The 24,915-nt window shown below is 37.4% G+C and overlaps 2 protein-coding genes across 6 annotated transcripts in view; both read right to left on the bottom strand.

Annotated features, from left to right (window-relative positions):
• MAP3K7 (mitogen-activated protein kinase kinase kinase 7) overlaps positions 1-8,554 on the bottom strand; it is an 80,861-nt gene extending 72,307 nt beyond the window's left edge. For 4 of the 5 annotated variants that reach the window (XR_008298470.1, XR_008298471.1, XR_001431466.3 and 1 more), the window contains exon 1: positions 8,139-8,554. Coding sequence is in view for 2 of the 5 variants with exons in the window: in XM_015081237.3 (XP_014936723.1) it covers positions 8,139-8,258 (120 nt within the window). In the remaining 3 variants the exon portion in view is untranslated. The remainder of the gene's footprint in view (positions 1-8,138) is intronic. The other variant, XM_015081239.3, reaches the window with a different exon arrangement.
• Positions 8,555-18,658: 10,104 nt separating this feature from the next.
• Positions 18,659-19,120, bottom strand: LOC113598493 (peptidyl-prolyl cis-trans isomerase NIMA-interacting 4-like). The gene has a single exon (XM_027056351.2). It carries the CDS (start codon positions 19,090-19,092, stop codon positions 18,697-18,699), a length of 396 nt encoding a protein of 131 aa, XP_026912152.1. The 5' UTR covers positions 19,093-19,120; the 3' UTR covers positions 18,659-18,696.
• Positions 19,121-24,915: the final 5,795 nt, after the last annotated feature.

The raw sequence follows: 24,915 nt of genomic DNA, 5'->3' as shown, positions 1-24,915 counted from the left end.
AATCAGAAGGCCCTAAGGGGAAAAAAACCCTCATTCCCTATTCAATAATATTTCAACCTCAGCTATAGATTAGGTGCTACCTTAGACACTCAAGATATAGAAGTGAACAAAATAAACCATAATTTTTGTTTCTACTGCTTATATTCTTGTGGAGAGAGACAAAGTAAAAACGTAATATCTGGTAAATAACCAGTGTGCTAAAAAGTAAAGGAACAAAATCTTGTGTGTGTGTACACACATGTATGCACTACCCCCACCCAATTTTAAACAGTCGTCCTGTAAAGCCGCACTGGGAAAGGAGACATTTTAGTGATGACCTAGAGAAATACTTGGAGTGTTTCGTGTGGGCGGTGCATAGTGGGAGAAGGGAAGAGAGATACAAGATAAGACTGGAGAGACAGGCAGAATCTACATCCTGAATGGCTTTCTGCATCACAAAAAGGAGTTTGGATTTCAGTCTAAGTGCAATAGGAAGCAACAGGAGAAATTTAAGAAGGAAAGATGTGATACGATTTTACATTAAAAAAATAATTCTAGCTCTTATGTGAAAAATGGATTTTAGGGAAGCTAGAATATATACAGAGACCAGATAGAAGGCTAATAGCAGCCCAAGTAAGAAAGAATAGCTGTGAGGACAAGGCTGAAGGCAGTGCAGAAAAACGGGCAGATCCAGGATATGTTTTATAGGTAGGGTCAAAAGAGCTTGCTGATGGCATGCATGTATGCAGGAGGGGCAGAGAGGAAGAGATGAATCAAGGATAACGTCTAGGTTAGGCAACAGTTTAATGAAGGAAAACAACAGAGCAAGCAGATTTTTTTTTTTTTTAGTAACACAGAGGTGTGTTTTAGTCATACAAAGTTTAAGATGTCTATTAGATATCCAAGGGGAGATATCAAGAAAGAAAATAGAAACGTGAGTCAAGGAGAAGTCAGGCAGGCAAATCATCAGCATTTAGTTGATTATCTCTGGTCAATCAACTGGATGAGAGATTACCAAAAAATACTATGGGGCACTGGAACTGAGCTCTGAAGAACTTCTATATCTAGAAAACAGAGGAGAAAGAACCAGCAAAAACTGGAAAGAACAGTCAATAATATAGCAAGCAAACCAGAAGAGTATCTCAAGAAGCCAAGGGAAGACTTCCAAAATGAAAGCAAATGCAAAAACAGCAAAAGCATTAATCCAATGGCTCTCAAAATGGATCAAAAGCATCAGCATGACCTGGAAATTTGTGAAAAATATAAATCCCCAGGTTCCAACCCAAAAGTACTGAGTCTGAGGGTAGGGCCCAGCAATCTGTGTTTTAAGAAACTCTGCAGGTGATTCCGGTTTGAGAACAATTTTAGGTTATATTAAAAACATAACTAACGGTGAAACAAGGGACTTCGGTGGAAACCATCACATAGATCAGTGAGCCCTCAACTGCTGTGGATATTATTTTTTCTTTTTTTGTTTTAAATGTTTATTTCTGAGAGAGACAGTGTGAGTGGGGAGGTACAGAGAAAGAGAGAGGGAGACACAGAATCTGAAGCAGGCTCCAGACTCTGAGCTGTCAGTACAGGGTTCAAACCCATGAATGGTGAGATCATGACCTTAGCTGAAGTCAGATGAGAGTCATTACCTGAGCCGAAGTCCAACGCTCAACTAACTGAGCCACCCAGGCGCCCCTGCTGTGGATATTACTTATCAAAGTTTTCCAGAGCACTAAATGCCATCTTGGGCATGAAGAAAGAAAAAGGGGGATTCTTGTGAACAACCCAATGTTTTTCTTGAAACACAGATTGACAGAAATGAGTGACATAGAGGGCAAATTGAGACACACTGGCATCTGAGGCATGAAAATCCTCATATTCAAACTAAAAACAAGGAAAGGAAGTTACTTTTTACTTACTATCTAACTTCTAATTCAAGTTCACAAATCAAATATGCTTTTTGGATTGCATTCATATCTGAATAACGTAAGTTTCTTTGACACATTGTCATTAACAATTATTTTGAATTTACTGCTTTCCCCAAAGACCAATTTCCACCAAGAGTGTAAAAAAGGGCACACATCTAAATTATAAGTATCTCCCCATCACTTGCATCCATACAAAACGGTGAACCTAGAAATAAATATTAGATATTTTTCACAGTCCCTCATCTGTAAAAATAGAAGAACAGAGGAATGCAAAGAGGACTTTGGTTTTAAAAGGGAAGTCAACCTAGAATTATTTCCTTCTAAATTTATGAATGCTTTCTAAATTATTCTTAGATTAATTCTCTTATGATGTGCATCTTTCCCCCTGTGGTGTAGTGATTTTGGGTCCACGACTTTAATCTCAAATTTTAAAGCAGATTTAAATGTATTTTTTAAACAAAAATAGAACAGAAGAATATGAGATAGTATGTAAAATATTTCCATATAATTAGTATTAAAAAGCACAAGTATCAAAATCAGAATTCATTTTGTGTGTTTAAAGAAAGCAACTCCTTTAAAAACTAATTTCTCGATGATGAGTGATGTTGAGCATTTTTTCATGGGTCAGTGAAGACTTTAAGATACAAAACAGATGAACATAAGGGAAGGGAAGCAAAAATAATATAAAAACAGGGAGAGGAACAAAACATAAGAGACTCTTAAATATAGAGAACAAACAAAGGGTTACTGGAGGGGTTTTGGGAGGGGAGGTGGGCTAAATGGGTAAGGGGCATTAAGGAATCTAGTCCTGAAATCATTGTTGCACTATATGATAACTAACTTGAATGTAAATTTAAAAAAATAAATTAAATTTAAAAAAAAGCTAATTTCTTCAGGATGGAAGACTGTTCTTTCATCCAAGTCATGTTATTAAAAACAAACACAAACCCACCTGAACTACACTAAACAGGAAAGGATGACCTTGTGTTCTTAATTTACTATGAAATAATTCTTCTTAATTGTCCCCAATTCATGTTATTTTTAGTTCAGTGACTATAGTTGTCACTTTGGTTTGGCCCTGCTCTTTGGACTATGTGAATGGATCCTGGCTATGTTGCCACTGCTCTGGCTAGAAATTTGGAACATGACAGAACAAGCACAGATCATATATTTATTTGTTAGAACTTAGAGCCTCCAACTATTTCAGAACTCAGAACTTCAATATCTATTAATACACTGTGGCAGAGGAGAACTGCCATCTGCTGACAAGACAGACTTGGTGACATGAAAGTAAAGCTTTTATTATTCAAACTTACTTTTGAATTTTTGTGCAATCTTTTAAAACCTGCCACAGACACCTGACACAGTTAGTAGGCCTTTCTTTCAAATACATGCCCATGTCATCTTCTAAGCTACACAGGCACAATTTAAGAGTTATCGTGTGACTATCTCTTTACTGTGGTAACAATTCCAGATTTCTAATGAAATCAATGATCATTAAGTTTCACATGAAGAGTTTATTAATAATTTTGGATATCCCACAATTAAATACTGAGTATAACAAATCTACAGACTCAGTTTAAGAAGACCACTATAAATAAGGTTTTTCTCCAATATCAGATGCCCATTTACCTCTAAAAACTACAAAATATCATGGCCAAAATTCTTTCTAGATTTCCCTTTAAAACAAAACCTTTGGGTCTCTATAATGAAGCTTAAGAACATATAAACAATGCAGTGATTATATGTGCCTTGCTTAGATTACACTTGAGGTCCACACTGTGGGTCTCCCTTTTAAAAAGCATCCATGCCAAAAATAGGGTCTTTGTAACATTTTAGTAGAAGCCCACCAATACATGGTTTACTTACAGCACCTGCCCCTTTACAGCATTTTTTACCCCAAATGAACACATTTGCTAGGTATAATAGTAATGGAATCAACATTTGGAAAGAGAATCAGATTTCATTTCTAGTGTAAATGCTGCCTTAGCCAAATCACAAACTTACTGCAACCTCTGGTTTTATCACATGCAATGTAAAAGAACTAGATGAGCACTAAATCCTCACAATTATGCTGTGATAACTTCATTTACTCATTCAACAAATATTTATTGAAAAACATGGTGCTAGACATTGGGGTTACAAGTGTGAATAAGGCACCTTACATTGTGCTGCGGGATACACAATTTTGCTTACTGGTAAGTGCCACAAAGGATAATAGAAGTGACAAAATCTAGGTTGCTCAGGGAAAGTTTCCCTGTGGAATAAACATTTGAGGTGAGACTTGAATGGTGAGAGGTGCCAGCCATGTGAAGTTCTTGAGGGAAAAGCATGCTGGGCAGGGGAGGGAACAACTGCAAAGACAATTCACCTTTGTGCCTTTCCCAATCTATGATGCTTACTTTATTCAAAATCTATTTTCAAATTATTTTCCATTCAACAAAGTGTTCTGTGATTAACCCTACTTTCAAATTATAGCTTCAGTGCTCAGTTTACATTATAGTCATAGTTCTAAATTAGTGGTTCTGAAAATGTTAATTATTAACTGTTCTGTGTTTATTCTAGCCTCCTAATAATAAAAAATTTCAAGGAGAGAATCCTAGAATTCTTCTGTTCATCTTCCACAGTACCTTAGCAATATTGTGCACAGAAGAGAATGTTCATTACATGTGTAGCACCAACTACTGCAAAGGATATCAGTATTTTGTTTCTCCATTTTCAGAATAAGGTTTGGTCAGAGTGCTTCAGAAAGAAACAAAGCAACACTCTAAACTTAGTAGAAAGAGTAAGTGACTCATGAGTAAGAAATCTCAAATTCAATTCTCAGCTCTACCATTTACTTACACAAGAGGTTTCTAGTAAATCAATCTCTATGACCACTGTCAATATCTGTAAAATGGGGATATTTGTCCTGTCTAACCAGGATTAGTTGGTTACCAACTACCTTCCACAAGAGATCATATGACACTTATTGTGGAAACAGAGCATTAATACTGGAATAAATGTGTTTTCATTTCAGACCTGGAAGAGACTTTAAATAATCATGTTCAGGCCTTCACTTCACATGAGAAATCAGACCCAGAAAAATGAGATTACCTGATCCAAGTTACTTAAATATATTATGGCACAATGAGTATGGCATCCAAATTTTTTAAATACCCAGCCCAGTACACTTTTTACCACACCACACTGCCTTTACCACTTCTTGCAACCTAGTCCTCAATGTACATACTTCACAATTTATTCTAATGTTCTCTACACTCAGCCCCAGAATGGTAAAAACTAGGTTATTTTTTTTTTTTTAAGTACCTACCTAGGTTTCTGAGGCCAAGGTCTCACATAATTTGCTATCAGAACTGAATTTAGGAAGTGCCACACTAATTAGGAATGTATGGATTAGAATCAGCTGATACCTTAAAGATATCTATCTACTAAATGACTACATATTTGGCCTGTGGTTGGAGTAGTTTTCATACATAGTTTCTAACTGAATCAGTATAATGCTGCTTCAGTTACACTGTTATTTGGGAAATACAGAACATGATTTTATTTATAGGCAACATATTTGTACTATGTAAAATACTGAAAGCAATATAAAAATACTTTTTGTTTCCAGCCATCTTTCTTCTCTTATTTATGATTTTAACCAAAAGTAAAATCTAAGGTAAGAAACAGTTATTGAAGGGGCGTCTGGGTGGCTCAGTCGGTTGAGCGTCTGACTTTGGCTCAGGTCATGATCTCACTGTCTGTGAGTTCGAGCCCCGCGTCGGGCTCTGTGCTGACAGCTGAGGGCCTGGAGCCTCTTTCAGATTCTGTGTCTCCCTCTCTCTCTGCCCCTCCCCCACTCATGCTCTGTCTCTCTCTGTCTCAGAAATAAACATTAAAAAAAAAAAATAGTTATTGAATGCCTATAGTGCACTCTGGATTATATAACACTGTTTTAATGTGCACAAATACAATGGGAATTATGTAATACTTTCAACGTTAGAAAGGTCTGAATTCAATCTTTAAAGTGAAAATAAACTGGGTACTCAAAAATAAAAACTAAACTAGAGAACCAGCTAATACTAGAAATTTTCATTTGAAAACAAAAATTTACTCCTCAGGAATGTCTTAAATATACTTAAAAAAGGTTGAAACAATATCTAAACTGAAAGAAAAATCTTTAGAAACATAAAAGCCTAATCAGAAGTTAAGTGGCTTTCCAGGAAGAGCAGTAAAATGATGACTCTCTCCTCAGTAACTTCCATTCTTCCAAGAAGAATGTAAAATGCTTTAGAAAGTAGTGTGAGAAAATGAAGGCTGTAAGAATAAATGATGTAAGTCTGTGGAAGCATTTGTTAGACCATGAAGTACAAGTTATTATTACATAACAATTTGTAGTCTACAAGCAGAGCAGTTTGCCACAGAGTAGACGTAAATGCTTATTTAAAAACTGCAATTCTTTTATACTGACTCACTGAATTTTTATTCTTAAAAAAGAAAGTTAGCCATGAAAGCTGGATCAACTATCCATTTCTGAAAAAGGAATTTATCATAGCCTCAACAGAAAACACACACCCACACATAAATAAATTCCCCTCTCTTTTCAAAATATGGGTCCTTCTTCTTTTAGCATGTGACCTTAAAGCAGGTTACTGTTCTCTGGAATTCAGTTTCCTAGTCATAAGTGTCAGGTACTGTGTTGGGTATTTTGATCATATTGTCTAATAGGATGTTATACAGGTAAAATTAAATAGAAATTATTATCCCTGTTTTATAGTTAAGGAAACTATAAAGCTTAAAGGGGTTAGTTAGGAAGCTCGCTTCACATCACATGGCTAATAAGTGGTATGTATACCTGATATACCGAACCTCCCTCTAACTCCAAAGGCCTTGTTTATGTTATCTTGTAAAATGACGTTGTTCTCAGTGATTACCTTATGCAATAGAAAGACATGATTTAGGAATCCATTATTCTTCCAAAATATGCACAGAAAAAAATGTATTTGTTGAATGGTAGTTATCTGACTACTTTAGCTTGCCACTATTTAAAAATAATTTGGGATTTTTAAAGTAAAGATAATTCACTGAAAGCCTGTAACATGGGTCACACATTGTTCTTTGTGGCATATGTAATGCAAAATATTTAATAAATTTTAAAAATGAGTAAGTGGTAATTGATAGTATTTTCTTTTTAATGTTTATTAATTTATTTTTGAGAGAGGGAGAGAATGGGGGAGGGGCAGAGAGAGAGAGAGAGGGAGACAGAGAATCCAGAAGGAGGCTCTGCACTCTAAGCGCAGAGCCCCAGGCAGGGCTTGAACCCCAGGAATCATGAGATCATGACCTGAGCATAAGTCGACACTTAGCCAATTGCTTAAATGACTAAGCCACCTAGGTGGCCCATGATAAGTATTACTTTCAACCAAAGTTTGAACACTTTCTAAAGTGTGTGTTTAAAACACAGTTTTTACTTTTCTACATTTTATGATTTTTAGAATCAATTATGTATATTTGAAAAGAAGCAATATATTAAAAGCATATTACTACCTTTCCCTAAAATAACTTACTACAGAAAAAAGAATGGATTTGGGTTTTCTAACAGCGATTTCTGTTATACTGCGGTCGTCACAGAAATCGTAAGTTTCTCTTCGGAATATGCTGCTTGAGACATCTTTTCACTGTAGTCTACATTACTAATGGTAAGAGTTATCCAAATTAGTCCAACTGAAGGCAGAATATTTAATATTACGACTACTGCTCTATCGAATCGGCGAAACTGAGAAGCATTCAGTACTGAGGCGGACACTTCATTAGACATGATGATATATTTGCCAAGTATTTATTGAGCACACACTACACACCAGACACTGAGCTAGAAGTCGAACATAATACAAACTTTGGCCCTTAAGAACACCAAGTCTTAGGGAACTTAAACTCCAGAACGGTCATGGTGTTTGGTGAATTTACTATTTACATATATAAGAACTGGTGCTCCACAACATCTCACCAGTTCATTTTGGTGTTTGAGATGACCGAATTCCGGTAACAGACCAAACTCAAGAGTGCCGAAATGAGGGAAAAAGAAAGCTTCCCAGAGCATTTGAACGCAGAGTCCCCTCTATACCTGGCCTCGGTGGGGACTCCCGGGTAGACTCCGCAGGGCCCCGAGAATCAGAGAGGCCGGGGAGGCACCTTAAGAGTCGGGACCAGGCAAAGGCGGAGACAGGCGCCTCCGTGCCGGGCCTCACTCACCTCTTCCACTTCGATCTCCTTGTAGTCAATCTCTTCAAAGTTGAGGACTTGGGAGGGGGCTTCGATCATCTCACCGGCCGAAGATGAGGAAGAGGAGGAAGCGGCGGAGGCTGTAGACATGATCCTTCGCGGAGCCCGGGGGGCCCGGGGAGGCTGCCACCCGGACACTCCGGGGGAGACCCGCGCCCACCCGCCTCCGGACCGACCTTCAGCCTGAAGCCACGGCGCTCCGTGGCGGGGACAGGGGCAGTGGCCACAGCCGAATCCCGGCTCCGGCTCCGCAGCGTTTTCCGCCGCCGGGCCCCGCCCACTGAACTTCCGGTTCCGGCCTGAAATCGGAAACAGAAGGAGAGCTGTGAGCTCAAGAAAGGGGAGGGAAGAATTTTGTGATTGAGACCGGGAAAGGAAGGACAGGTTGGGGGTGGGGGAAAGTGAGGCTAGCTTGGAGCTGTAGAACAAATTTCGCGAGATTTTTATTAAGGGACCTCAACATCGGGTGATACCGCGAGAGATGATATGCTGACGTAATTAAAATGCGCAAACGGAAGTGGCGCGGAGCTTGACGGAGTATCAGTGCGGTTGGTCGGTCAGAGACTTGCGGGAAAGTTAAAAACTAATGTTTCAAGTCTGCTTCGTAAACTGTTGTGACCCTGCTCCCTTTTCTCTCAGAGACCTGCAGACGGGTGGAGTAGAGTTGGACTCAGTTTTTGTGACGAAGCTTACTTTTCACTTTCACCTCTAAGCTAAACTGAATGATTTCTTTAAGAAGCCGTGGAAAATGTGTTTCCCTCAATGCGGTATATGGAAGGAAGGAGTTGCTACTGTTGATTTGAGCCAGTCCCTGACGCTATGAGAGATTCTAAGGGAAATAATACTGAGCGAGCCAGCGCATGTAACCTGAATAACACTATGTAGACTGAGTGCTCAGGAACAGAAGTTAATATTAGGTAAGGTAGATATTTATAACTTGGCATAATTTGTATTCATCTGAAGTTATGAATTGTGTTAATTGTATGCATCGAGTGCGGAGCACTTAGATCCTTTACATTTATAATGTAATCATTAATAATACCCTTGCAAATTAAATATTTTGGCTGCCATTTTAAGGTCATGAGAAAACAGGCTCAGAGATAGGAAAAAAATTATGCATTTCAAAAGCTAGTAGAACCTAAGGCAATGTAGCTTCAAGGTGGATAGTGTTGCCTGTGTTGTACTATCAACACAATTTTTAGTTTTAAACTAGCTTTTAATTAAGCTTTATTTAGTCGGTTTGACCTGAAGCCTAACTAGAAAAATTGGGAGTTAGAAATGAAGGCTTACCGACCAAGGATGAAAACCCTGTGAATGTCAAATTCTAAGACTCTTGTAAGAGACAGAAAAGGAACAGAAAGTGAGGGGAATGGTGATCAGAATATCACTGGAGGAGAGCTTTCCAATTAAAGACCAGCCAACCCAATAAATGCTGTACAAAAGTAAGGTAAACACATTTGGGATTGCACAAAGGTCTTTGGATTTGGCAATTAAGTTATAAACTGAAAAACATCTCTTTTTTTGTGTGTGTGTAATTCTAGTAATAATGATAGTTTGATGAATGGATATAAAAGAATGAAAGAAACATTTCTCACTATACACTCTGGATGATACAGTATCTTGATGACACGTCAGTGACTACTGCCGATCTCTCCCGATGCTCAAATACTTCCTGAATTTCCAGCCTATTGGACATCTTTATTTAGGTGCAACATAAACACCTAAACTTCAAGATTCCTAAAGTCAATGCAAAAGTTACCCACCACAGATATCTTTTTCCATGTGCGTTTTCTGTCTCTCTAAAGGATACCATCATCTACTCCCTTGTCCAAGTGAGAAATCAGAGCTTTATTTGTACATTTAAAATGATGCTTAGTGCACTAATAACTAAATAGAAGCAGATTAAGTCAATGAGATAACCATTTTCACCTGTCATTTCTCTACTTGATTTCCCAAACCAGGATGGTCATCTCTTAACCTCATGCTATTTACTCTGCAGGTCATTTCTGATTTCTCTTTAACACCTTGATCTTAATTCAGTGGATGCTACCAAGTGGAAATTCAAGGAACATTTGTTATATGCTCTGGATGAAGAGCTTTTTGCCAGTTCTCTCTTTGCCTGGAGTGTAAGGTCTGTTTTCTGTACCTTCAGTTTAGAACTAGAATCCTGCTGATGGACTAATCATTACAGCCATGGTGCTATTCTCCTGCTTGATTCCCCCTGCCCTGCTCTGCCCCACCTCAACATTTTGTTAGAAAAATACCAAACATACAGAAAAGAAAGAATTTTACAGTGAATACCTATATACTTACCAAGATTCTAATGTTAACATTTTGCCACACTTGAGCAAGTGTGTATTTGTCCATCTATTCATCCACCCATACACACATACTTCTATCATTTTTTTGTTGGATACATTTCTAGGTGGATTTCCTACAATGATTTTGAAATCTCAATTATTTCTGCTTCTATATTTTATCCACTGATTTGGACTTACGATATTGATACTAAAGTCAGTTCTCCCATTTGCTTGCAGACTGCTTTTTGTTTTGGGGTGGCGTGTGGTGGGGAGATCTGCCTGGCACCTTTTCACTAGCTTCTGATGAAGTCCCAGTGCTGTTCATGTCTGGATCTAGTCATCCCCAAGGTCCAATCCTTCTCTCCTTCCCTCTCCTCTCCTCCCCTCCCCTCCCCTCTCCTCCCCTCCCCTCTCCTCCCCTCTCCTCCCTTCCCCGCCCTCTCCTCTCCTCTCATTATGTGAGGTGGTAAATTCCCATTTTTCATTTGAGTCAAGTTCTATTTTTGTTACTCACGACCAAAGATTCCTAAGTAATACAGTTTGAACCCAGAGAAATGAGGAAGGGGTGTGCTGAACCCATCTTAATTCATGTCAATTTTTACTTTGCATTCCCTTTAACTTCCTTAATTTTCATGAGTTGAGAATGGAAGGTTGGGCCTCATAATTTCATGTCAACTTCAGTTACCAGGTCTATTGTGTCTACACAGATTTCCAGAGATACATACAAGGTGGTCTCCTTGAAGTCCCTCCAGTCTGAGCACTCTCCCCCAACCACCCTCATGTAAACGTCCTAATAACTATTCTTTAACCTTCACCCCTGTCTTCAATTTTGTCTTCTGCACTATCCATGGATGAGGACCAAGAGTTTTGAAATCCATTTCCCACTATCTCTTTGCATGGTTTTTTTTTTTTCTTTTTTTAATGTGTGTTTATTTTGAGAGAGAGAGAGAGAGAGAGAGAGAGAGAGAGCAAGGGCTGGGGAGGGGCAGAGAGAGGAGAGAATCCCAAACAGGCTCCATATTCAGCACAGAGCCCGATGTGGAGCTCAGTCTCACAACTGTGAGATCATGACCTGAGCCAAAATCAAGAGTCAGATGCTCAACCAACTGAGCCACCCAGGCACCTCTTTTTGCATGGGGTTCTCATCTTACTTGGCTCCCTTTGGTTATGAGGATATCTGGCACCTATATTCATGAAGGCTTAACAGAGACAGACTAAAATAGTTCCACTTTAATGTTCTGTTGCATTGGCCATGTAATTAGATAAAGAGTTCCATATTTTGTCAGTTAATATGACATTTGTTATGACTTACAGGAAACAATACAAAATAGCTTCAACAGTAAAGGGAATATATTTGCTTAGTTAAATGGAAAGTCAAGAGCTAGAACAGGTTTTAGGTGTCATAAACTTTGACTCAAAAACTTAATGATAGCATCAATAATTTAGTTTCCATTATTGTCTTCTGCCTTTGGTGGTATCTGCCATTGCTCTAGAACAGTGTTTCTCAACCTTTTCGTTATATTGCTCCCTTAAGGAGCCTCTTAAGATTTTTTTCTCAATGCCCCCCCTAAGTCTTAATACCACAGGTATTGTGCATATCTGTTTATATACTGTATGTGTATTTTATGCTTTATACATAGAAAGTATGATTTTTTTTCCTCTCCCCAATTTTCATCCCCTCAGAGGAGATATCACCCCCATTGAGAATATAGGCTCTAGCAGTTTCATTTTTCATATGACATACATACTCCAGTACAATGGCAGAGAGTGTCTCTTTTGGGAGCTATTTCAGACGAGCAGGGAACTTTCTTTTACTAAAAGCTCTTGGCAGCTGTACCCTTGAATGAGCAATAGGACATAGGAAGTTTGAGGTTGCAAATATCTTGTATAACTTATATTGAAGACTCGTGGGATCATAGGCTTTGAGAAGTAGGAGCTCCCAAGCAGAAGAAAAATCTGGACTCCCACGAGGAGCAAAGCAGGGAATGGTTGTTTGCTTTGCAACCAACAATTGTTCATTATTCATCTGTCTATTCAGGTTGAGCTGTATACCTAGAAAGTGCTATATTTACTGCCTATCCTAGAACCAAACTAGCCCAACCTGATCAAACGTTATTCTTTCCAGGAAGTTCAGAAATAGTTTTCTGGTGTAGTGTATTCAAAACTGCAGTACACAGAGGATAGCCAACTCCTTAGCAGTTCAGTGACACTGCTGGAGAGCAGCTCCCCAAATTCATGCATTTCTCAAATATCTGAGTTTATTCCATATTTTCTGCTCCCCACATCTTCATCCTAAGTCTTTTTCAGGCAATGGAGCTGCTGTTCTAGGCGTTCACAATGTGGATGGTGAAGATAGGCCTTTGAGAGGGGAGTAGAGGCAGGTGCAGCTCCAGAGCATTCTCTGACATTACATATAACTGACATTTCTGTTTGCAGATAACTCATGTTTTATTTTTTACTCCCTCAGCTGAGCTAGCTGCAAGGCAGCTGCTTTGATGGTGCCTGTGTGTCCTGCAGATAAAATCTCCATTGTTTTTGAAATATTTGATGTGAAAACGTTCAACTGGTTTCAAAATTCATTCATATTATCACGAGAAATTTGAACATCACATTTGCATTTAAAAGGGAAGAACTGTTAGAGTCTTAAATATTTCAACTGTTGCAAATTTTAAAATGGTTCTGAAAGTATTTAAACACTTTTTAAATTTCTTTTTGTGAGCGAAGTTTCTCTTTGATCATGACTATCAAGAGTTTAAAGAGAACATCCTTAAAGGCCTTGATCAGGAAGTGATAGTAGGCATTTTAAGCAGAAAATCTTATATTAAAAAAATTATGTTTATGAAGGAAAGCTTACTGAAAATTCCTATTAAACTTTTGAAAAATATACTTGATATTTATTTTTATTATTATTTTTTGTTTATTTATTTTTGAGAGAGACACAGACAGGATGTGAGTGAGTTAGGGTTAGAGAGAGGGAGACACAGTATCTGAAGCAGGCTCCAGACTCTGAGCTGTCAGCACAGAGCCCAACGCGGGGCTTGGACTCATGAGCTGTGAGATCATGACCTGAGCAGAAGTCGGACGCTTCACTGACTGAGCCACCCAGGCGCCCCTATACTTGATATTTATATAAGTTCAGTGTTTAACATGGTCTCTGTTTTGTGTTTATTTTTCAAAATTACATACTATGAGAAAAGCAATTGTGTATTTTTTATTAAGGCCCAAATAGATACCTCCAGATCCTTGACAGTTCATTTCAGAGTATCTTACCATGTTATTCTCTCCCTGTCCCATGACATGAAAAAGTTTAAGAAGCATAAGGTTAGGGGCTGTTGCAGTAGTCAAGGAAAGAATTAATAGTGGTTTGAACAATATAGATAGTGGCCTTAGGGGTCATAGATAAATGGATAGATTTGAGAGATACTGGGGAAATGGAACTGGTAGAATTAGTGATTGGATGTGGAGAAAGTAAGTAAAGAAAAGGGCAATGTGAAGAATTCCCAAATTTCTCACTTGTGCAACTTGGATAGGAAGGGTGCTATTTACAGAAGCAGAGAAAGATTGGAACGAGGTTGGGGGAGAAAAAAATAAAGAAATCAGTTTAGACATGTTGAGTAGAGGGACTTGAGAGACTTCCAGGTGTAATTATCAAACAGTCTTAGGGCAAAACACGGCATTAGGGAAATAGATACAGGCCTGCTGACAATAAGTCCTGGAAATGAATTAGGTCATGTAGGGAAGATGTGCAAAGTAATAAAGGATAGGACTTAAAACAGAGCCTTAAGAAATAAAATATTTAAAGCATGAGTGGAGGCAGAAGAATTGTTAAAGAAATTTGTGGAAAACTAAAAATGTTGATGTGGAAACCAAGGTAAAAGGCTGTTTCAGTGTTGAATACTTCCAAGAAGTTAAACATAAGGTATACACATGTGGGTGGGTAAGGTTCCTTACAGTATAGACTTGAGCCCGAGGAGAGGAGGAGGCTAGGTCAGGAGCTGAAGGCAGACTGCTCACTCATATCACTACATTCTGGTGAAGGTAATATTGTCAAAGGAAGAGGTTGGAATATATTTCCTTTACCAGCTTGTTATCTCGAGTTAGAACTTATAAATATAAGGCCTGTCGTATGTGAGCCTTCATTTGCATTCTTGCCCTGGACTCCATAAATGGTAGGGGAAGGTCTGTTTTTTTATGTTAGATTTCTATTCCTATATACTAGTGGTCTACAGGTAAGCTGTTCTCAACTTGGATTTGCAATTTCCCCATTTTCCCACGGATGTGTCAGCTCAGTCACCACCCTAGAAGTAACGATGTTAGCCTTCCTTCAGCAACTTTCCCCTTCACTTTCTATCCATTACTCAATTTTATTTTTTTTCTAACCCTTTACCTGACATTATTTTATTTAATTATTTGCTGTCTTGTTTATTTTCTGTCCTCCCACCCCTCCCCACTCCTGCCTTTGGTTGTTAGTTCCACTGGGACAGGGATTATAAGTGATTGTGCTCAGCAGTTTGTTGGGATTTACAGCAGTACCTGAGCTGTACCAGGCACTTAGTAATTTTCTAAAATGTAAATGAGTATCTTTATCACTAAGTAAATACTGTTTAATTTATTTCAGGTATAAGGAATGGGTTAACCAAGTATTTTTTATAATCATTGAGATAAGATTTAATAAATTGCATATCAAGTGTTTATCATACAGATTTCTTAAGTATTTGAGAGTTTTGAAATGCTTTGTTCTCCTGGTCAATTTAAATCTTTCTCTAACCTTAAAATTACTGATTTTTAACATATTTCTCTTTCTAGAATTTGCAAGGATAAACTTTAGTTCCTCTTTCCAAACACACATTATTATTTAATGCACTTAAATTGCTTATTGAAATTTATTAATAAGGTGTTATTGTGGTGCTAATAATTGCTTTCAGAAATAATTGGTATTTTAACTAAAATAGATGTAAAATTAGGGATGCCTGGCTGGCTCAGTCAGTAGAGCATGTGACTCTTGATCTCAGAGTCCTGAGTTCAAGCCCATGTTGGGCCCTAAGTAGGGCTTACTTTAAAAAAATAAAATAAAAGAGATGTAAAATCAGACAGAATGGTCGGATTTTTATTTTCTAAGCTTCTGAGGCAAGCTTAAAACTCATGATATACTTCATCCGTTTTTAAAAGCAAAAACTTAATCAGATAAGAACATACTTCAGAAATAAAAATAATCTTCATAGAAATAATGTTGTTCACTACAAAAGTGCATTCATTAAATGTTTTATTTCACAGACTAATATGTCAAATCAGTGTTCTTAGATGGTCTTTCTCAGAAGAAATTCCAGAAGCAATTTGGCTTCATTTACGGGAATAAATAAGAGTGTTTTATTTCACACAGCCTCAGGGAATCACAAATTAAAACTTTCCACTAAAATGGATGCCATCTACTATTCATTATTTTAACAAACAAACCACTCCACTCTGCTGAAGTTGCAATCAGGGTAAGGGACACATAGTGCTGGAAACCTGCAAGGCTGAGAGGGCCTACTTTGCATTCTTATTCGCAAGCAGCCCATTTCACGTCTTTCTCTGAGTTCCCCAGCACCCCACAGAGCTACTCTCAGTGGTGCAAAGCTCCATTAAGTAAATAGAGGCTCTGTATTTAGAAGCCATCTCTGGGAGTTCAAAGTGTTGAGAGGGAAATTGGTACTATCAAGATTAAGGTATTAATGAAAAGTTCTGTTAAATTTCTGTTGGGATGCTAATTAATCTTCTAAAAATTGTCAATCAATTCAATTGTGTAATGCACTTAAACTTTTAACACATGGTACAGGGAAAAAACAAAACAAACAAACAAAAAAAAAAAAAACCAGGATTTTTCAGTTATGCCCAGAGGCTTTCTGAAAGTTAAGGGAAATAGTCTAAACAAAAATCACCTCCAAATGGTGTTTTAGTTTGATCTTCAATATTCACTTGTTTTATCACATTTGATAAGTTTGGGAAATCAATATTTAAAGCTCAGAAATTTGAAGATATATTGGAAGTATTAGAGGAATTCAGGAAATGGAATTATGACAATTATTCTTTAAATGGAATCTCCTACTTGTAGTGCAGAAGACAATTTTAGCCTGGATTATTAAACTCATGCTGATAGCTTTAGCTTGAAATGTTAAATAGTAGCATAATTGTTTAATATTTGAAGCCTACCTACCTACACTGTCAGTATTGAACTAAATAAGTAACACTGTAAGTTATAGTATATTCCTATTAATATTAAAACATTTTGTTTGTGTCTTATGAATCATATCAAAGTTGTTAAATATTAAAATGTCAATCCAGATCTTAATGTATATGAAACTGTATGTAAAAGTGTATATAGCACAGTGCTTAGAGAATATGTGGTGTTCAGAAATGTTAATGTGAATGTAATACTAGATAGAGGAACAAAAGTAGATGACATGATGTGACGACAGAAGTTAGCCACAGCCTAAAGATCTGTCAGTGAGTGTCACTCCTGGAGAATCTGATTGGGTAGGTCTAAAATGTGGCTGAGGCAGCCTTAGTTTCTATTTCACAGACTTGTCAGAGTGAGAACTATTAAGGTCACACGTAAGACAGCAGCATGCATTTTAACAAATAATTTTCATAATTCATTTTGAAGAACTAAAAATTGTAACATTTTAATCTTGGGCCTATTTTTCTATTTAAGAGAAGAAAGTTGATGTTAGTGATTCTGTTCTGATTTGTAATACATTTGGTTTGGACACAGTTGAAGACTGTTTCTAGTAGCGTCTATGGAACAATTCACCTTGATTACAGCACATTGATCTTTGCTGTAATCTTTGGTTTTATACATTCAGTAACTCACTTTTATTGGTTCACTCATAGGATGATTATGCTTTAGATTCCTGCTTGTCAAAACCATTAGTGACCATATGAATTAAAAAGCCAATACTATATACTAGTTCTTTGCAGTGAAGGGCTGGAGAAAGGGAGCCTAGTTAAAGCAGGAGACCATTATACTAGAGTAGATTAACAAAAGGAGGCTTTAAAGGGGTGGCGTATCAATGCAGGTTTGATGAACTCACTTTTGTCCTATAAAATCATTTTATCAACATTCTCTGAACACTTTTGAAAAGACAATAACTAGCTTTGTAACCATAGGAAGACATCTTATTGTAGTGGACCAGTTGAGGTTCTTTGTAAAATCACCAAAATCTATTTATCTGAAAGCTTAGAGCCATATTAGTAGTCCTATCTTCTGTTGAGCTATTGAATTAGATTCCACTACTAGTTCTAGCTGCTAGACAATCAGGTTCTGGGCTTTTGCCTATTAAGCTATCAGATGATCAAATTGCTTCTGGGTATATTGGAGTCCCTTAAGAAAAATGATTAATTATAGCCTTATTTGTTTGCAGGATGTTTTTTGAATAGGGCCTTCTCCAGAAAAGTATGGAACCTTTTCTATTTATTTATTTGATGAGATAATTATACATTAGGATTGTATCATCATGATTTTCCTAATAGTATTTTCTTTCTTATCATTTACTATGAATTTAGGGCCAATTATGCTTAAAACTTGGGATGGATGGTGTGGTAAGATTCTTTGGTTTCAGGGAGAAGAAATTAAAGTTGGAATTTAGGCAGAGTAAAATATTTTAAGGAGCACAAGGTCAATCATTAAGAATGAATCTTCAAGGATGTTTAGGAATGTAAATGTTTATGTTTAGGAATGTCATACTGTAATGAGTGCATCAAATGTAATATTGTTATACTGATGGCGATTAGGTAGAAGTTGGTAATTTGGGGAGGATGAAGAATATTATCATTCAGTTTATGTTAGCGTTTTAAATCTCTAAATTTTTTAACTTTCCTGGTAAATAGGAAATGGCAATGTCCTTGAGAAATAGCAATGTCTTAAGGTGAGTATGTCATTATTCTCATCCAAACTGGATTCACAGCCTAAAGGGAAATTTCATTCTGATATCAAAAGAAGCAATTCTTGATCAATCTAAACAAGAGTAAGTTTTACACCTCCCCATATCCAGACAATTCAAAAGTTTATAAATATAAGGTATCTTCCTTAAAAGAAAAACAGTAGCATATATGAATTGACATATGGTGTTTATTAAACTTATAAAAATGGAGTTGTCTTTGGTTTCAATTTCATATAATATTGCTTACCTTAACTTTCTTGCCCAGAATTGATTTCTTTTTCTTTTTTTTTTTCAGTCTTGCGTACAATTTTATTTTCTCCCTTCAACCATAATAATATGATATCCAAATTTTGTCTTAACCGGAGGGTCTGTAAACACAGGCTTATCCAGCCCACTTATGGGCAAGGCAAATGCTGCTTCCTGAAATGGTCCCACCATGGTACCTCTGGTCATCCAACCCAAGTCACCCCCTTGCCTGGCTTTATCTTCACTATACTGTATGGCCACTTCATTGAATCTCATTCCAGACTTCAACTTTTCCATGGCTTCCATGATTTTCCCATGTTTTTCACACAGAATGTGTCTGACCTTTACTGCATTGCCACTACCTTTGGGATCCTGAGCCTTCTTCTCAGAACTGTCACTCCCAAAGGCTGCTCTCCCTTTCCCCCCTTTCCCGGAATGGCTTTTTCCCTTGGGCGGCATCTTCGAATCTTGGGGCTGTACTCGATTTCTGCTTTTTCTAAAGGACTCATTATCAACTTTAATAAACCTCAGATTGATCCCCTTTGGAAAACAAAGAATACCTTACTTCCTGTGTCTCTAGCTTAATTTACAAAAAACAAAACAAAACAAAAACCCAAACATATATCAGAATTGATAATTCACCTCTAATTGAAGAATATTGAACTGACATATACAATATTTCTGGGGGCGCCTGGGTGCCTCAGTCCGTTAAGTGTCCCACTCTTGGTTTTGGCTCAGGTCATGATCTCAGGTTTAGGAATTCGAGCCCCAAATTGTGCTTGGTGCTGATGGCGTGGAGCCTGCTTGGGATTTTCTGTCTCCCTCTCTCTCTGCCTCTCTCTCTTATTCTCAAAAATAAATAAGTAAACTTAAAAAGTTTTTTGAAAGCAAAATTTAGCTGTAGGACTGTATGTAATAAGATGTGAAATCTGGGTTAAAAATTTAGTCTTGAAATGCCATTAGATTTTGAGAAAGAATGTGGGAGATTTAGGATATGCAGAGAATAAGAAGTTAAATGACTGCACTTCTTTCGAGATGCTTTTTTATTTTAGATTTTTAGTTGACTTTATAATTGTGTTTATATTTGGAGAAATTGTTAGTGTTTAATCTATCATCTTTATTTTTGGCATTCTATGGCTAAATGGAGTATATAACTATTTGTTAGAAAAAAAGTCCTATGTGAGAACCATCCCCTCATAGCTAGGTTGTCAAGAGTGAACTTTCAAAAATAAATTTCAGAGCTCAGTGCAAGTGGGCTGCTTTGGCTATGTGTGCTGTTCTGGTGTATCTGTTCCTGGATAGCTCGGTCTTAAATTCATTTATCCACTCTTCCATCAAGCAGCAGTGATTTACTGAGTGTGGACAGTAGTAGGCTGTTTAGCATGGTGCTATGAAGTTACAGTTTTATTTTATTATCATCTCTTTTTACTCTAGAGGCTTTTCCGTTCACATACCAATTGCCATTTCTTGCCTTTTGTAGCAGACACTATGAGTGCCACACTCATATCCTTTCAGATTCTCTTAGTATTTCCAGGCATGCCCGCTTGATTTTTAAGGGCCAGCAAATACATCTTTGTTGGGGGCTAACTTTGGGCTACCAAAACTCAGTTTGTCTACATGTTTGTGCAGGCTGAAAGTATGTGAGAAGTAGTATTCCTTAGGCGATGGCCCTTAACCCAGTGACTTATGGTTATAGAGGTATAAATACCAGGCTCCTCACCCCTTTACTGGAATAATTACAGAACTTCCCTGTGGTGTCCATTGTGGTAGTTGGCTTAAATAATGCACCCTGTAATAGCTGCCTTTACTTTTCTGTATTTTCATTTCCCTGTCAAGGTCACTATTTCAAGTAAACAATGTGTATTCAGTCCTTGTCTCAGAATATGCCTTTAGGGGAAACCTAACAGAACTTGGTATTCTGTAAACAATACAGATAGAATCTTGGTTGTAGCCATAAAAGTCTACGAAATACAAATAGTAGGTATGATTTTTGTTACTTTCTCAGACCTGAAAACTTATATACCCCAACATATGACTGGCAGAATCTTACTGGGTATAGTTAATTGTAATTTCACATTCACGTAAATTCTGTATTGGGTTCACCAAATGAGGGGTGTCTGGGTGGCTCAGTTGATTAAGCATCAAACTCTTGATCTCAGCTCAGGTCTTGATCTCAGGGTGGGGAGTTCAAGCTCCATGTTGGGATTCTACACTGGGCATGAAGCCTATTTAAAAAAAAAGACAAAGAGTGAATGGATTCACCAAATGATATGCCAAATTGTTCTCTTTTAATTAATGAAAGTAACTGGGCAGAGTGGTTACATATTCTGTTTTTTAATTGAACAAAACACATTGAATGTCCACTGTATGCCAGGTACTATTCTAGGCTTTGGTGATATAGCAGTTAATAAGACTATTGATTACTTAGTCTTAACTCTTTCTTAGTCACCCTTTTATGGAAGCTTAAAGTTGAGCTTATTTTGTTGTTTTCAGCTATATTGACATAATATTCTTGCAAATCGTAATAGTCGTTAATAGTATATTATTGGTTTTACTCAATGTGTTTAATACTTTTCCCTGTTACTAGCATTGCAAGACTCAAAAGTTGTATTATATTTCCTCTGTCGTGCTTTTCCATCTTGATTGCAGCTTACTGATTTTGCATATCTGGTAGTTGTAGTTCTCCTTAATCAGTTCTTTTTTTTTTTTTTTTTTCCTCTTCAGTTTCAGTCATTCTCTTTAAAGAATGACTTCATTATTGTAGAATTTGTTTCAAGGTCTACTTTATTATTCCAATAATGTTTCACAGCAATTAGCATTTTTCAATGTTCTCATATTTGGTTCAGCCAGATTTACTCTTAAGATTTTTGAAGCTTTTGATTAAGTATAAAGATTCTCAAAACTGAGTACATTTTTGATTAAGTAAATAAGTGGTCCAAAACACAAGTAATTCTTAATACTATGCAGATAGCATATAGCAGTTTGAGATAAGTGCCACATTTAGCTTTTCACATTGTAACAATATTCAGCTTAATTTTAAAATATTAATTTAAAAATTCCTTAGAAATGCATAACATTTTTATAAATGGTTATTGCTTTCCTGTCGCATGTCAGGATAAACATAAATTGAAAGCTGTGGTTTTTTTTCCAAGTGCATGCATTGATTGGAGTGTTCACTTGAAATTTGCACCCAGCTGAACCTTGAGAAAATAGCAGGAAGTTTATATACATAGAGTCTGTTATTTAAAGGTTTTTACTCATATCATATGTGTGTTCCTTTGAAAAAACCAATTGTTTATTAGTCATTCTCTGCCTTCCATATTTTTTCGCATAGAAATGATTCTTAACACTATGTAGTTGGCTTTTTACTTGTCTACCCAACATTCGCTTCCCTTTCTTTTGGCATTAGCATCTTGGTTTTCCCTTAGAGAATGACCCTTCTCTGTACGTGGGTTTCAGGTGAGGTTGACTGCTCTCCCCTGCTTCAGTGGTGGGAAAACCATCTAGTTGTGGCCACAAAGTGTAGTACCTTCCTTTGGTCACAGTGATTGGTTCAGGAGTAGATATGTAAACCAAATCAGGCCAATCAGAGCCAATAGAGTGACTAAAACTATGGGAAAGAGGCATTCTCTTTTTACTAGGGTTGCTAGACTGGTAGTCTGTATACCCAGAGCTACTACCAGCTGACCTTATGACCATTTGGGAAGACCTTATTTGAGAATAAAGCCTGTAAGGGGAATTGGAGCATGGATGGGAAGAGACAGGATCCTAATGACAATGCCTGAACATCTTGGCTGGAGATCTACCTCTGAACTCTTACTTACATGAACCATTAACTTTCAGCTTTCTACCAATACTCTCCTACCACTCCTTCACAATTTGCATTTTTTCTTACTTGCAACTGTAGGTTTCCTAATACTTACTATATACACTATATGAAACCATTGTTCTCCCTCCCCAACAAGACTGTTGTGACCAAAACACCAAATAGATGGACTTCTATTTTAAAAAGCTTTTGGCTCTTGGGATATATGCTTGAGGGTTAAACTTTCTTTTTGGTGAAGCTTTCTTTTCTATGATGCTGAAACCGTAGTTAGATGCTTAGAGGAGAGCAGAGCCATTGAAACTGAGTATGAGCTAAATCTGCAGTCGTAAAGAAGGCCTATTGTCCTTAGAGACAATACTGGTTACTCAAAAATGTATACCAAGTTCCTGCTATTTTAGGCATGGGAATAGAGCAGCGAGCAATAGAGATAAAAATCTGAACTCTTGGAGCTGACATTCTTGTGTTGTTCCAGAAGACTTGGTACCCAGAACTGGAGCCATTTCTGGGGCAGATGGCACTCAGGAAGACTTCATGCCTCTGCCTAAAGCCCAGTGGTTTCCCACTGTACTTAAGTCCAGAGGCCCTAACACAGAGTAGTACTGCAAAGGTCTGGCCCATGTTCACTTGTCTAAAACCTTATCCAAGAACTTACACTCCCTTTTTCATGCTGCTACAGGCAAACAAGCTCTCTTCCCTTCTTTGAACATTCATCTCTCTCACAAATATTCACATCTTCTGCTCTCCATCTTGTCCATCTCTATCCCGGACACTTCACATGGTCACAGCTTAAATGACACTTCTTCAGAGAGACATTCTCTCCCCACCCAGTCTAAAGTGGACCTCCTTAATATTGGATCTCTTTTGTCATAATGAATTTAATATATATGTATATGTATTTCTATATATTTCTTTTTTAGTGTTTATTTACTACCTCTCCCACCAATGTAAGCTTTGTGAGGTCAGAGACTGTATTTGTTTTGTTCACCACTGGATTGCAATAGTGCCTAGCACATTGTAGGGACTTAAATATATTGTATAACTGTGTGGCTTGACCTCAGCCTCTTTAGATGTAGCTTCTACTGTCTTAACCCTTTTTTCAGCCTCATGCTTTCCAAGTCAAGGACCCTTTGTAGCCCTCTTCTTTAAGCTGCCTATCCTAGAGGTAATTCTGGTACAGCAGTCACCATCTATTTATGTTATAGGCTGGGCCACAGGCACCAACTGGGAGAGTGACCACAGAAACCTGATGAGATAACTTGAACCAAAACAGAAACTCTGCCCTTTCAACTAGAGCTTTTCAGAGCCGGAATCGAAAGGGGCAGGGTAATCCCAGAAACCCAGTGGTGATTATGGGAGCACTGAATCCCAAACTGACTGTGGGCTAAAGAGACTCAGGCAACAATGTGGAAGCCAGTGAGGAGACTGGGAATATGGGCAAGTGTGTCAGCTTGTAAGCTTGTTTGTTTGGAGTGTGATGTTTGTGTGAGTTGGGAGTGGTATAGTGGACAGCTGTAACTTTTTGCATACTGACTGCCTGACACACACAGAATGTCTGGATAACCAGGCAAAGTAGACCCTCCAGGTGGGAGAATCAATATAACCTGAGGTGCTGGGGGGTGCTGGGGGGAATTGGAGGCAGTGGAAATGAGATGAGCTGACATACTGCTCTTGCCTATTCCCATTCCATACTGGTTCTTTGTTGGTTTTGGATGAGGTATAAACAGATCCAGTCAGCCTACTCTGGTCCCTTTTAGACTTCAGACTTTCTTAGAGCCAAGATGTTAATTTTTCTCCCTTATGTTTTATTATGAAAGTTTTCAAATGTTCAGCAAACTTGAAAATATTTTACTGTGAAATTCGAATATTTTCCACCTAGATTCTAACAGTAACATTTTTATTTTGCTTGTTTTATTACAAGCATCTATTTAGCCCTTTATCCACCTACTAATACATCTTAATTTTTGATATATTCATTGGTGAAAGTAATCGTAGACATTGATATATTTTCCTTTAAGTGCTTCAGCATTCATATCATTAGCAAGAGTTCAATATTTTTTACAATTTTTTCTTTTGAGGTAAATTTTATATATAAAAAATGCACAAATCTTTAGTATCCATTTGCTGGCTTTTGACAAGTGAATACCCTTATATAATTCAAACCCTATCAAGTTGTAAAACATTGTCATCATCCCTGTAAATTCCCTTATACCCTCTACCAGTCAATTCCTGCCCTGACCCTTGGAGGCCAGGGCTGGCTGTTCTGTTTTGTTTTTTTGTTTTGTTGTTTTTCCCTATCATATTTTGAAGACATCAGCTTATACTGGTTAGGGTCGTTAATGAACCCTTAAATAATCTTTGTATAGTATCTGTTCTTCTCATGATTCAAATAAAAACTCTACTTCTAAAATGAAAAATCAACCAAAACTTGAAAGAAAGAACTTGGTACAGTGTCTTCT

The sequence above is a fragment of the Acinonyx jubatus genome, chromosome B2 (genome assembly GCF_027475565.1).
Source record: "Acinonyx jubatus isolate Ajub_Pintada_27869175 chromosome B2, VMU_Ajub_asm_v1.0, whole genome shotgun sequence".
NCBI lineage: Eukaryota > Metazoa > Chordata > Mammalia > Carnivora > Felidae > Acinonyx > Acinonyx jubatus.
This window is presented reverse-complemented; position numbering and strand designations above follow the sequence as displayed.